General features: G+C 48.7%; 1 protein-coding gene across 1 annotated transcript in view; it reads left to right on the top strand.

The window, feature by feature from the left end:
* Window positions 1-14,511, top strand: part of CDCP1 (CUB domain containing protein 1) — a 53,127-nt gene that overhangs the window by 23,951 nt on the left and 14,665 nt on the right. The window contains exons 2-4 of the mRNA XM_004614597.2: window positions 3,560-3,769; window positions 9,903-10,265; window positions 11,486-11,854. Coding sequence (XP_004614654.2) covers window positions 3,560-3,769; window positions 9,903-10,265; window positions 11,486-11,854 — 942 coding nt within the window. The remainder of the gene's footprint in view (window positions 1-3,559; window positions 3,770-9,902; window positions 10,266-11,485; window positions 11,855-14,511) is intronic.

Raw genomic sequence — 14,511 nt, 5'->3', positions numbered from 1 at the left:
TTGGGTCTTCATTTTCTTTGTTTGGGAGGCGTGCCCACCTGTGCTCAGGGTCTGCTCCTGACTCTGTGCTCGGGGGTCTCTTTTGCAGGTGCTCGGGAGAACCCTCTATATTGCCAGGGGTCAAGCCCAGATTGGCCACATGCAAGGCAGACACCTTATCTGCTATCCTATGGCTCCAGCCCAACAGCTGGATCTCTGAACATGAATCTAGGCTGTTTTCAGTGATGTTTTCAAAAGCCCCGGCCTTCGGGTCCAAGAAGACTCTAAAGGATTCCATCTCTTAAAATGGGAACATTCACGTCTCATCATTTGCACCTCTGAGTCGTTCTCCCGCTGTCTCTCAGTCTAGTCATTAAACAGCTCAGTGTCCCTGCTCCCACGGAGACTGCTGACTCGCCCACACTGGAATGCAGGAATGCTGGAGCTCCTGGGGTAGCAAAGACAAGAACAGGAACGTGGTAGCGCCACAGCAGGGCCCATATATGTGGGAGAGGGGTTCTCCTACCCATGCCAAGGTCCTGAGGCACCCCATAGAAGACAGCACCACCCTTCTGCTTCCTGCAGGGGCACCGGGGCACGCAGGAAGTGGAGCAGATCCACCTTATCATAACTCCAGCCCAGCAGATTCGGCAAAGCAGATGCGACAGGCAGGGTGGGGTGGGAGGAGCCCTGGAGGAGATTGGACAGGGACAGCCATTCTGAAGAGGTGACCTTTGCACTGAGCCGGGAATGACATCAGGAACCACCTCTAGCTAGAGAAGGAGTCTTCAGGAGTCAGGACTCAGGGGTGTCAAAAAGAGTAGGAGAAAGAAAGCCAAGATGGCAGAGAGGACAAGCTGGGGTTGAAGAGATGAGAAGTTTTTTTGTTTTATTCTCTTTCTTTTAGAGATGAAAAGTTCTGCATCAGAAACACAGATATAAGCCTTACTGAAAGTCAGGGCAGCTGTGTCCAGTGTGGGGTGCCCAGGGGTGCCTGCTGGCGGCTTCCCCTGGCTGGCCACCTCTCACTGAAACTGGTCAGAGGCTCCCAGCTGGCAGAAAAGGGAGAGTTACTCTAACCCAACCTCTCACTTCGAATTGAGAGAGCAGAACTCTCAAGAGGGCAAAGTTCTTCTTGAGAAACCCAGAGGAATGATGGCTGTTAATTCTCACGGGCTGAGGGATCTCTTTCCACACTGTAGGAAGAGATGCTGGGAAGTGAAGGCTGGGGAGAGGTGCCAGAGGCAGGGGAAGCCCAAAAGTTGGTTCCCACACAGCTTCTGGGCCACAGGGCACAGGGCGCTCGTACTGCCCTCTGTGCTCTCTTGCCATCTGGACATGCAGCTGGCAATACTGGACAGAACTGAGATGACATACAACAGGCGTGTGGATAAATAAGCCATGGCCTGACCCTCCGGGGAAGATGACTTCCCAGTCGACAGGCACCAGCCCTCCCCCTTGCGGCCCTGTGGCTCATTCTCCCAAACGTGCCAAACGAAGAAGTCAGGCTTTGCAAAGAATAGATTAGGAGGTCCTATTTGTAGGGAGCACCAGGTCAGGCAAAATTAATCAATTGAGGGACCGGAGCCATAGTACAACAGGGAGGGCATTTCCCTTGCACACGCCCAACCTGGGTTCGATTCCCAGCATCCCTTATGGTGCCCCCAACACTGCTAGGAGTAAGTATTGAGTGTAGAGCCAGGGGTAACCCTTGAGCATCTCCAGATGTGACTCAAAGGAAAAAAAAAAAAAAGAATTGACTTCCAGGAGCAGGAGCAGAGGTTGACTGCAAAGGGACACCCAGGGAGCTTTGGTGGGGGGGAGTAGGGGGAGTGGTAATGAAAATGTTTTATCTCTTGATTGTGGTGGAGGTCACATGTGTGTAAATGCATTTCTCCAAACCTTCAATTGAATGTCCTCTTAGGTTGATATTCGAGATCTATAAGACACTCACAAAATTCAACAACAAAAAATCTAGTGATCCAGTCTACAAATGGGGATAACAGACCCTTTCCCAAAGAAGACATACAAATGGCCAACAGGCATGTAAAAAAAAAAAGTACTCACCATCACTCAGGATTAAGGAAATGCAAATCAAAACAATGATGTTACTCATGCCAGTGACAATAGCACAAATAAGTCTAGAGACAGCTGAAGAGATAGCACCAGAGGTAGCATGCTTTCCTTGCATGCAAACAACCCAGGTTCTGTCCTGGTTTCCCCAAGCCTGCCAGGAGTGATCTCTGAGTGCAGAGCCAGAAGTAAATCCTGAGCGCTGCTGGGTGTGACCCAAAAATAAAACAGAAAGTCTAGAAGCAGCCAGTGTTGGCAGGATTGTGGTGAGAAAGGAACACTCATCCACTGTTGGTGAGATTATTGTCTGGTTCAGCTTTCGTGGAAAGCAATATGGAGATCTGTTCAAAAAAGTCGAAATAAAACTACCAGTGAATCCAATTCTTGGTGTCTATCCCCCAAACAAAAAATATTCATTTGAAAAGACATATACACGCATATGTTCATGGCTGCACTTAGTAAATAAGCAAGATATGGAAATCCAAATACACAACAACAGATGAATGGATCAAATCTATATTGTGGCATATGGAGACAATGGAATGGTATGCAGCTCTAAGAAAGAACAGGATAATGAAATTGTACAACATGGATGCAACTAATTAAAGGATATCATGCGGAGTGAAGTCAGAAAGGAAGGGACAGATAAGAAGAATATCACACAGATGTGGACTTAAAAATATACAGCAAGGTGGCAACAAAAGGGCAAAGGCAATATAGCTGGTGAATTGATCCGCACAATTGAGGGGGGGCAGGCGTGCACTGGAAGTGAGAGGCATTGGGGTCTATGGGTGGGAGAGGTGGGGACACTGGTGATGGGTGTGGTATTGTAATCGTGTGGAGCAAGCACTTTACCCCTGTCCTATCTCTACGACTCAATGTATTGATTTTTAAGAGGAAGAAGGAAGAAAACATTGATTAGGTCACTCTTCTTCATCACCACTTCTATAGCCAGGCAGTGGAGCAGGTCCACTTCTTCTGTCACATACAGGTGACTGTGCCCTCAACCCCTGTGATCAGGATCCAGGTCGGTGACTATAAGAACGCAGCCCTTCCCTTTGCATCTGAGAAGACTTAAAACCTGGCTGAGGCTAAGGGAACAGGAAGCAGCCAGCTTGCTCTTGCATCAGAGCTTCATTCATCCTGACCCTTGCCCACACCTTTCCTTAATGACCAGCCCCTCTCCATGCTGGGACCCATTTGTTTGTTCTGGTGATTTTGCTGAGCCCCTGCTGAGCTATTGCTAGCCTTTTCTTCTGCTCTTACTTCTGAGGTTCACTGGTTGACACAATAAGCATCTATGTCGTTTCTGAGGAGGTTTTCTCCTATTCTGGCTTATTCATCCATAGGTCCTGGACTGAAGGGCCCAGGGCAGGGTCTGTGGAAGGTTGCTAAGCTATCCTGGGGCCAGCCTGGAGCGGCTGCGGGGTGGTGTGGGGCAGCTGCTAGTGGGTAGACCCGAATCACCCAGCTCATTTCCCTTTCTTCCCTTCCTCCCTTCCTTCAGAAGCTGCTGAGATTGTCCTGCCATATGGAAGCGGCATCACGGTTTTCATCAAGCCCGGGACCACACTGCTGCCACTGAAATCCTGTTACATCATGATGTCCGGAAGACGAATCAACATGTTGACCATCAAACCCGGCGAGAAAGCTGTCTTTTCCTTTAGCTGCCCTGACCCCAAGAATTACTTTGTCATCGACATCCAGAAGAATATCGGTAAGGCCCCCTCTGGGGCTGTTGACCTCCCTGCCTTCTTCCTCATGCTAAGCCACCCTGAAGTGCTGTAGGGGAAAGATAGGTTCTGAAACCAAACTCCATTTCACAGAACATGCCGGTCACGGTTTGGAGGTTTTCTATAGGTTAACTTATTGAATCCCCAAACAGCCCTCGAAGTCACAGAAGAGTAACTTACTAAAAATGGCTCTACTAGCAGGACAGAAGTCCTGGTCCCCAAGCTTTAGGGTCTGTTTCTGCCCGTGAGGCAGCAGTATTTTTGAAGAATGCTGGCAGACCAGAGAGATGGCTGGAAGGGCTGGAACACGTTCATTGCATGTAGGAAATCCAGGCTGGATACCCCCAGCAGTGCAGCCAGATATAGCCCCTGAGCACCCTCAGGTGTAACCCCAATGCAAAACAAAGAAGCATCTTTAAAAAAAAATTGCTACAGATCTCAGGTAAGAATTGTTCTGTGTACTCATGGCATTGGGCTGATGAAGAGTGAAAGTCTAGAGTGAAAGAGTTGGAAGACAAAGAATTGGAAAGTTGAAGGTTGAATAGTTAAAGGAATGGGGGAATGTGTCCATGAGACCCCATGGTGAAAACAGCAGCTTCAGAGACTGAGGAAGCTTGGTTTGGTTCCAAACTCCAAGGCTCCTTAAGTAACTCATGTAAGCTGATCAAGTGATTGCACAGGTATTACGCAACTGCTTTGTGACTTAAGTTTTCCGGTCTGTAAAACAAGTTATTGCACCAAACAATAGAGCTGTTTTGCTCTTATTTTCCATTCATTTTGAGGATAAAATAAGATAGTGGTTTCAAAACACAATAGATACTTAGTGTTACTATTATTCATACTTTGAGATTATGAATAGGAGGCGTGGATAGGAGGTTAACATAAGAAATTATAATCAAAATTTCCCTTATGTGGTGGGACTCCAGAGATATTTCACTCTTTTGACTGTGTAACAACACAGCAAGAAGGTAATCATTCCCAAAGCAGAAACAGTGCTCTAGACAGAGTTCAGTTGTTTCAGCCCCATGATATTATTTTTGTCAGATCCTAGAATTAAAAAAACATCACCTTTCATTGTTTAAGCAACTCAATCTACATACATTATACAGCTGTGTAAGATGGCTATCCTTTTTTCAAATTCACTGTCACTGTCATCCCGTTGCTCATCGATTTGTTCGAGCGGGCACCAGTAACGTCTCTCAATGTGAGACTTATTGTTACTGTTTTTGGCATATCCAATACACCACAGGTAGCTTGCCAGGCTCTGTCGTGAGGGCGAGGTACTCCTGCTAACTTGCCAGGCTCTCCGAGAGGGGCGGAAGAATCGAACACGGGTCGGCCGCGTGAAAGGCAAGCCCTGCCGCTGTGCTATCACTCCAGCCCTGGAACAATAGTACAACAGGGAAATGACTTCCCCTGCATGCAAAGCCAGGAGTAAGCCTTGAGCACTGCCAGGCGTGCCCCTCAATGGACTAATCTCTTAGGAATATCCATGCCAAAAAGAAAATCCTAACTATCTGTCAAATACATCAAACCCATTTGTCCTGAAAAAAGCATTAAAAGTATAAAACAATAAGGCAGGGGCGAGTTTGCTGTAAGAATGTACAGATTGTTTTTTGTTTTTCGGTTTTTGGTTTTTTGCTTTTCAGGTCACACCCAGCGATGCCCTGGGGTTACTCCTGGCACTGCATTCAGGAATTACTCCTGGCGGTGCTGGGGGACCATATGGGATGCTGGGAATCCTACCCGGGTCCGTCGCGTGCAAGGCAAACGCCCTACCCGCTGTGCTATCACTCCAGCCCCAAGAGTGTACAGATTGTTAACTCATTAGTAAATCAGTTCATCTAATGTTTATATTATTAGGTGAGAAAGAAGAAAACCAGACATGATCATCATAGATTTTAAATAAACATAAATTTTTTAAAAAATAAAGTACTCCACTCTAGAAATCAACGGATCTTTTCTTTTGGGGGCTTTTTTTTCCTTTTATTTATGGGGCTTGCAGCTATCTACAATAAACCATTGCAGGCTTTCTCCATACAGTGCCAGGAATCAAACCCAGGCCTCTGGCGTGCAAAGCATGAGCTCTGAAAGGAATGTTTTTTACTTTTTGTTTTTTTGGCTTTGTTTTGGGGCCACACCTGATGGTGCTCACGGCTTTCTTCTGGCCCTGCACTCAGGAATTACTCCTGGCGGGACCTGGGGAACCCATGGAATGTCAGGGATCTAATCAGGTCAGCCACATGCCAGGCAGGCACCCTACCCCCTGAACTATCTCTCCAACCTGAGAAAGAATGTTTTCTTTTCTTTTTTTTTTTTTTGTCTTTTTGGGTCATAGCCAGCAATGCTCAGGGGTTACTCCTGTCTCTACCCTCAGGAATGACTCCTGGTGGTGCTCAGAGGACCATATAGGGTGCCAAGGATCGAAACCAGGTCGGCAAGGCAAACTCCCTGCCCACTGTACTATTGCTCCAGCCCCAGGAATGTTTTTTTAATCCAATAAAGTATATCCATGAAGAATACTCTGATAGCAGATATAATTTTTAACTGGACCACACCCAGCAGTGGTTGAGTACGCCTCCTGGCTCCATGCTCAGAGGTACCGATAAACATATGGTACCAGATTGATACACAGGACTCCTAAATGCAAAGCATGTGCTCCAACCCTTTGAGCCATCTGCCAGCTCAGCAAATACAATTTTCAACAAAGAAGTTGGTCAAGGAAGTGTTGCCAGTAAAACAGGGAAAGACATAAAGTCCTCTCCACAGGCTGCTATTCTTCAGTAATTCTCTACCTACTCCGCAAATAATATTTTCAATAGTCGGATATAGAAGCATTGCCAGTAAAACAGGGAACAACATAAAGATCCTATTCTTCATGCTATTCCCTCCAGAGGTTCAACCAAAATATTTAAGGATAATCTTAATGAAAGCAAAGAGTGTATGTAACACAAAATACAAAATTTTACTAAGGAAAAAAGAGAAGATGAAAACAAGGAGAGAGATATCCCGTTTCTTGAGAAAAAAATTTCAAGTGTCAACTCTCTTCCAGATTAATTTATCCACTTATGATGGTCACAATCAAAATTGCAATGGAACTTTTAGAGCTGAGTAGAACATTGATAGAATAAAATGGACTGTGGGCTGCTGTTAAAGAATGAGTTTGGTCTGTGTCTTTGATGTGAAAAGATGCCCCCAGTGGTTTTGTGTCACTGAACACGGGGCAGGATATAGTAGAAGAGTTCATGTGGTTCAGACCTACTTTGTTAAAAAATTTACACATGAACACATAATCCATCACAACCCCACATATGGTGGTGTAAACATCAAAATGCTAATTATCTGATTATTTCTCGAGTTGGTTGGGGAGGGTACACAGGCAACATTTTTTTATTTTCTTTTTCTCTTTTTTGACTGCCATGTTTTTTTTACAAACACATGCATTCTTGGTCAGTTCGATCAATAAAGTCACTCTACCATTTTGGAAAAGGAGGAAGGGAACAAATGATCCTTTCACCAGGCAAATCTCTGTGCTAGGATGCCACACAGTTTCCTCAGGCAGTAAAAAAAAAAATGTTTTCAAATAATGTTTATAAAATTGATCTGAAAATAAGATATTTTAAAATAGGCATTTTAAACTGTAGATGCTTGACCCAAATCCAGTGTTCTGTCTGCCCCTGATTTAGAAAAAAAAAAACTTATGTGTATAAGCATTTGAAAGGCTCAGCTTATGGCTTACCACCTAAGTTGTCAATCTAGGGCAATGAAAGTCAAAAGTGAGGCTAGGGAAAATGATCTTTGAATCACAACAGAGATCACGTCTCCACCCTTTACACAGGAACCACTTTATTATGTGCTTTTTTTTTTTTTTTGCTTTTTGCTTTTTGGGTCACACTCAGTGATGCACAGGGGTTACTCCTGGCTTTGCACTCAGGAATTACTTTTGACGGTACTTGGGGGACCATATGGGATGCTGGGAATTGAACCCGAGTTGGTCGCGTGCAAGGCAGATGCCCTATCACTGTACTATCGCTCCACCCCCTCATGTGCCATTTTTGCACTGAGCTGGGACTAGAACATTTGGAAGCATGTGGTCATTCTTACTTCCCTTACCTGTGGGTCCACCCTAGAAACCAAAACTCAGCAGCAAACTCAAAAAGTACTTTCTCAAGCTCATTTGACCAGTGGCTAGGGCTGTTGAACTCCAGGTACCTTTTCCAGAATTAAATCACACTCACTCAGGTAGCTGGGGCTTGTATCTTTACCTGTGTTCCAACTTAATCAAATGTGACCTAGGACTGACACCACTGCCCAACTAGAGCTAGGTGACGTAGCTAGGTGGGAGGTGTGGGCGTATGGATATAAGCAATGAAGTTTCCATAACTCCTAAAAATAGATACTCTCTTTATTGACACACATCATCTCCTCTTAGTCACATTTGTCGCCTTGTTGACTAGCTCTTGTTTTGTGAATAAGATCTCTGTTGCTAGGTGAGGCTTTTAGACAGGGATGGGGAGAGGGGGAAGGGGTCTCTGCTCTGGGCTGCATTACAAAAATGAGAAGGTTGGGGTGAATGAGCCGAGAAGTCCTAGACCTCTTTAAAATTCTGTTTGTTTTTTTTTTTTAACTCTTTAAACACACACATACAACTTTATTATCTCACAGTTTCTTTTTTGGTGGGGGGGTGTTTGGGAGGGGTCTTTGAGTCACACCCAGTTATCCTCCTGACTCTTCACTCAGGCATTGCCATATGGGATGCCATATCAAAAAGCCATATCAAACCATATTGAAGCAGGGTCTGCTGCATGCAAGGCAAGCACCCTACCCCCTATACTATTGCTTCAACCCTTGAAATTCTTCGTCCCACTGTGATAGGACAGTGCTTTCAGATACCCCATCAGAGTAGCCATCAAGATTCACAGATGATTCACACCATGGGCTGAGTCCCCCACTGCTTTTTAAATTCCCTTTAAAAACCTTCTCAACCATAAAACTCCTCTTTCTGATACATTGCCTGCCATTCCCTCTTCCTCCTGCTGGCTTCCTCTTTTTTTTTTTTTTTTTTTGGCTTCCTCTTTTAAGGTAGCACTTCTTACTTTGTTTTGAAAGGCTTCAAAACAAGGTACACCAAAATGTGTCGTGAACTGTTGACCTTAAAAATAATAATCAGGGGCTGGAGCGATAGCACAGCGGGTAGGGTGTTTGCCTTGCACGCAGCTGACCCGGGTTCTAATCCCAGCATCCCATATGGTCCCCTGAGCACCGCCAGGGGTAATTCCTGGGTGAAGAGCCAGGAGTAACCCCTATGCATCGCCGGGTGTGACCCAAAAACCAAAAATAATAATAATAATAATAATCAATGAAGCTCCCATGGTAATGAAATACCAGCATTAAAGCCAGGAGATCACTGTGTCTCAGGTTTCAGCCATAAAAGGGGGTGGTAGGTTCAGCATGCCCTTGGAATGCTGTTGAACGCGTTGATAGGGAAAAATATAGCTTAAAAGGTGGAACTTGGCACCAGGCCCTAGAAATTGTGAAATGATCCTTTGGACTAGGGAAAAGTGGACCTGGAGAGATAGTAGTGGGTAGGGCGCTTGCCTTGCACATAGCTGACCCTGTGTTGGATCTCCGGCACCCCAGATGGTCTCCCGAGCATGGCCAAGAGTGATCCCTGAGTACAGTGCCAGGAATGAGCCCTGAGCACTGCTGGGCATGGCCCCAAAACCAAAACAAAAAAAGAATTGGAGAAGTCGGTGATGTCAAAGCACTGTTCTGTTGCAAAGGGGCTCCCTAGGGCTCCCGTGAGTCCTGGAACCACTTGGAGATACCCATCGAGTGGTCAGGGTTTGGGGAGACAACTGAGACCTACATCTCCTAAAGCGGGAGGACAGACCTCAGAGCCTGCACTGGGCGTGATGGGAGGGGAATGGAGGCAGTTAAACTCCTCAGGTGAGGAGGATCCTTTGAGAGCCGTGGGTCACCACCCTCATGTAGCCGGGGAATGGAGTGCCCTGGTAGAGTCCCTAGAGATGGCACTGTGGGTGGCAAGGCGGAGCGGCAAGGGGGCCTTGGCGTGTCTCTGACCCAGACTGCATGTCGTATGTGACTGTGTTGCAGATTGCATGTCAGGCCCGTGTCCTTTCGGGGAAGTGCAGCTTCAGCCCTCCACCTCGGCCCTGCCCACCCTCAACAGAACGTTCATCTGGGACGTGAAGGCTCACAAGAGGATCGGCCTGGAGCTGCAGTTCTCCCTCCCCCGCCTGCGGCAGATCGGCCCCGGGGAAAGGTGCCCCGACGGAGTCACCCACTCCATCAGCGGCCGCATCGACGCCACCGCCGTCAGGATCGGGACCTTCTGCAGCAACGGCACCGTGTCCCGGATCAAGATGCAAGAGGGGGTGAAGATGGCGCTACACCTGCCCTGGTTCGTCGACAGAAACGTCTCTGGCTTCAGCATCGCCAACCGGTCGTCGATAAAACGTGAGCTTCCTCCTCCCTCCCAGACCTGGCTGAGACTGAAGCAGGCAGAAGAGATGTCTTGAGTTTTGTCTGATTTTTTTTGTTGTTGTTCGTTTGATTGATTTTTTTTTTATTTGTCTGACTCAGTCTGATTTTGTCTGATTCAGTCTGAATCCCCAAGATGAATAGGCCCCTCTCCTGGCAACCATGGGGTCACTGACCCCTAATGTGAACCCACTGTGGTCGATTAATCAGGCTGGCCGGGGAAGGGGAAGGTGGCCCTAATGGGGGAGCCTGTTCCTCATCCTGAGTTTAATTGGTGGTCAGGGGCAGGGGGGCAGGAAGAGAGGAAAATCACCAGATAGGTCAGCAGCCCTGTTTTCTTTGTCCTTTGTGACTCTGAGGTGTGCTTTCAAGAAATGACATAGAATTGGCTCCACAAAATGACTTTGATTTCTCCATTTCTGCCCCTTTAGTCCTGGCTTCTCTCCTTCACATTTTCTTACGTTGTAGTATGTGCTGGGTTCAGCTCACACGGGCTCACCAAAACAGACCTTCCTTAAAACACCAAGAGATTGAGGGAGCTGTGGTGAAATAGAACTACTAAAATGTGTTTCGATTTCATGAGCTTGCAACTAAATAAATTAGTTTGGGTACAAACGGTAATATATACCGGAACCTCCTGACTCTGACAGCATTTCCCCATCATCTTGCTTAGAGCTACGTGAACTGTCTCTATCTGGGGAAGTCTAAGGGGGTTGAGCTCCTGCCAGCCTCGGCAACCCCACAGTCAGTCTGCACGTGTTGGCAGCTTGAACTCAGTGATGGTCAAGAAAGTGGGCACAGGGAGCCGGAGCGACAGTACAGTGGGGAATGGGGAGGGCATTTGCCTTGCACGTAGCCGACCCAGGCTTAATCACCAGCATCCCATGTGGCCCCCCCGAGCACCACCAGAAATAATTTCTGAGTGCAGAGCCAGGAGTAACCCCTGAGCACCACCGGGTATGACCCAAAACGCAAAAAAAAAAAAAAGAAAAGAAAAAGTGGGAACAATTTAGGGCGTTTTTTTCCCTTTCCCTGATGAGTCTATTATTAAGTATTTATTCACACACCACTGATGTCCCCTTCTCCCTGCTCTAGATCCACCACCGAGGTCCTGGCTCCCAAGAGCATCTCTCTCACCCCCAGCCTTCGGGCAGGGTATAATCTGTTCTTTTCTGTTTGGCTTCCACACCCGACAGGACTTTGCATCATCGAATCCGTGTTTGAGGGTGAAGGCTCAGCAACGCTGATGTCCGCCAACTACCCAGACGGCTTCCCGGAAGACGAGCTCATGACCTGGCAGTTCATCATCCCTGCCCACCTCCGAGCCAGCGTCTCCTTCCTCAAGTTCAATGTCTCCAACTGCGAGAAGAAGGAGGAGCGGGTGGAATACTACATCCCTGGCTCCACCACCAACCCGGAAGTGTTCAAGCTGCAGGACAAACAGCCCGGGAACATGGCAGGGAATTTCAACCTCTCTCTGCAGGGCTGTGACCAGGATGCCCAGAACCCGGGGATCCTCCGGCTGGAGTTCCAGGTTTTGGTCCAACACCCACAAACTGAAAGCAGTAAGTGCCCCCCGATTCGCTTTCTCCCCCCTCGGCAACGTCTCTCCTTCCTGGGGGAGTTGACTTAGACTGAGGCCAGCTTCCTCTTTCTCACCTGTTGCTTCTCGAAGGAGCACCTGGACTCTGAACCCTGTAGTTTCAGCAAGTGCGTTGCTAGGCACTGAGGCAGACTTGTTGGTTAGGCAAGTTTCCGGCAGGCCATTCCGTTTCAGAGCCAAAAATCAATAGAAATTTGCATCCCAGGAGCTGAGTTTGTTTGTTTTTTTAACGAAAACCCTGGAAACGGTCCTTCTAGGGCTCACGTCTTCTCCCTACAGGGTAAGCCCAGATGTTGGCAGTACTGACAGCCGTGATAATGACTGACACAGTTCTATCGGCTGAGTGCCCACTCTATGCTCATCCCTGTGCCAAGCACCCATGGGCTCAATGAATCTTTATTACCGGCGAAGAAGGGGTTAGAAAACAGGAATCCATTTCAATCCCTGAGAGACCAGAAGATTCAGAGCAGATGTCACACTGTCCCTGATGCACACGGTCCAGGAGTGGAGCCGTCTGGGATCCCAGAGCGAGCATCCCCATTGCCCTGAGCCCCGTGGAAGTTGGTGGGAATCAGGTTGCCTGTTTCTCCCCCACGTTTGTGCAAGTCCATGAGCTGCAGAAGAGAGTTGGCTGAGGTGAGGCTAACAGTGAAAGGGGCACCGACTCTCAGGGGCTCCCTCTCAGGGGTGTAGGTGCCAGGACCCCCTTAAACTTTGTGCCTTGGTGGCCTTGCTGACCTCCCCAGGCTCTGAGGGGGGGTGGTCATGTGGGTCAGAAGGGACAGGGATGAGTCCCAGGAGGCTGTTCCTAGGTCTTCTCTCTGAACTGGGAACTGAGACACAAGTGGCTGTGATCCAGGACGTGACTGACACCTGCGCTGAGGGTGGGTCTGTCCTTGTGGTTAAGAGCCCTCCCTTCCCAGAAGCAGGCTGAGCCAGGCTGAGGAACAGAGTGGAAGGGCGCATGCAGAAGGCTTCTTTGTGTGGGACTGACAGCCATAGGAAAGGGGAAGTGCTCCCCAGCTGCTGCCTTGGGGTGCCTTAGCCATGGGGAACCCAGCTCCTCGGGAAGCAACCCGTGGTGACCCCAAGATCCATTTTGACTCACAGCTCCTTAGGGAGAAGGCCTGACTCTGTGCCCATCCACACATTCTCGCGATTCCACCCACGGTTGTGTAGTCAGAGTGTTGAAAACCTCCAGGAAAGGGTTTGGAAATGGAGATGACTTGAGGGTGGGTGAGGGATTTGGAGAGGAGGTGAGGAGAGGGGGGAGGAGGAAGGAGTGAGGGGAGAGGAGAGGAAAGGGAAGGAGGAGAAAGAGGGAGGGGAGGGGGGTAGCGGGGGAGGAGAGAGTAAAGGGAAAGAAGAAAAGGAGGAGAGGAGGTGGGAGGAGGGAGGGTGGGGAGGGGAGAGGAAAGGGAAGGGAAGGAAGAGAAGGAGGGAGGGGAGGGGAGAAGAAAGGGAAAGAGGAGAGGGGAGGGCGGGAGTGGCTTCTCCTCTCCTTCCTGGTGGAGCCCTGCTCTGTGACTAACTCCATTTCCTGGAACATCAGCTTGGTTGATTTCTGAAACTGATCAAATTCTAAACATGCTCCGACAGGCGCCAGGCACGTAGGGCCTCTATCTGAGATTAGCAGAGGTGTGCTCTGTGGTTTAGTGTCGTGGTTTTCGACCGCTACTTTTGCATGGACGTGGAACGTTTGGAACCCCTGGTGTGGAAGTGTCTCCCGTTGCCATGACCTTGGGTGGGGGGCAGGAGGGGTGTTTCATTTTCCAGGGTTGCAGCTTGGCAAGCAGGAATGTTATTGGGGATAAAGTTAGAGTGGACCAGACTCCCCGAGCACTCACATCTCCAGACAGCTCAGTCCTGGTCCTTTGACCCCCACGTTGACCCTGACCTTGGAGGGGTTGCCTGAGCAGCCAGTTGCCTGTGCCCACATGCATGTCTGGCCCCTGAAGCTGTGTGGGCAGCTTGCTGGCTGGCAGAGCCCTTCCTGGAGCTGGCCTGTGTAGATCCAAACCCCAGGTTCTGTACTGACTGGATAACCTCAGACAGGTCACTTCACCTCGGGGTGACTCAATTCCTCACCTTAAACCAGGGATGACAGGCCTGCCTGGAGGGTGAAGAGGTCACCAGTGCCTAGCAGGTCATCAGCACACACACTCTTGAAATGACCCTGCAGTGTGCCAGTTCCAGGACGGGAGAGGAGGTGAGAAAGATCCAGAGCTTGTCTTTCAGGACGAGCAGTCCCATCCTAACAGGATTCCAGTGGCCTGTGGTGGGGCAGCAGTGGGCAGCATGCTCTGGCGGCCAGAGGCAAAAAGAAGAACCTTCTCACACTGCCCCTCACTGCCCTAGGGAGGAGCTCTGTATTGTCTGCCCCATCTCATCCCTGGAGATAAGAGCAGAGAAGCTAAGGAAGCTGGGAAGTTTCCAGAGACCCCTTCCTGGGTTTGAACTCATCCCTTGTTGGCTCCTCCCTGAGCCAGGTCAGCATCTCTTGCCCGTAAATCCACCATCCTTTGCCCCCAACAGTAGGAAATAACTGCCCAGCTGGAAGCCAAGAGCCCACGTGTGAGTGCTCTGCAGGGGTTGGGCGCCAGGTTCTAGTTATGCATC

Source organism: Sorex araneus, chromosome 4 (genome assembly GCF_027595985.1).
Source record: "Sorex araneus isolate mSorAra2 chromosome 4, mSorAra2.pri, whole genome shotgun sequence".
Taxonomy (NCBI): Eukaryota; Metazoa; Chordata; class Mammalia; order Eulipotyphla; family Soricidae; genus Sorex; species Sorex araneus.
The sequence above is the reverse complement of the archived record's forward strand: the minus strand, read 5'-3'. Positions and strand labels throughout refer to the sequence as shown.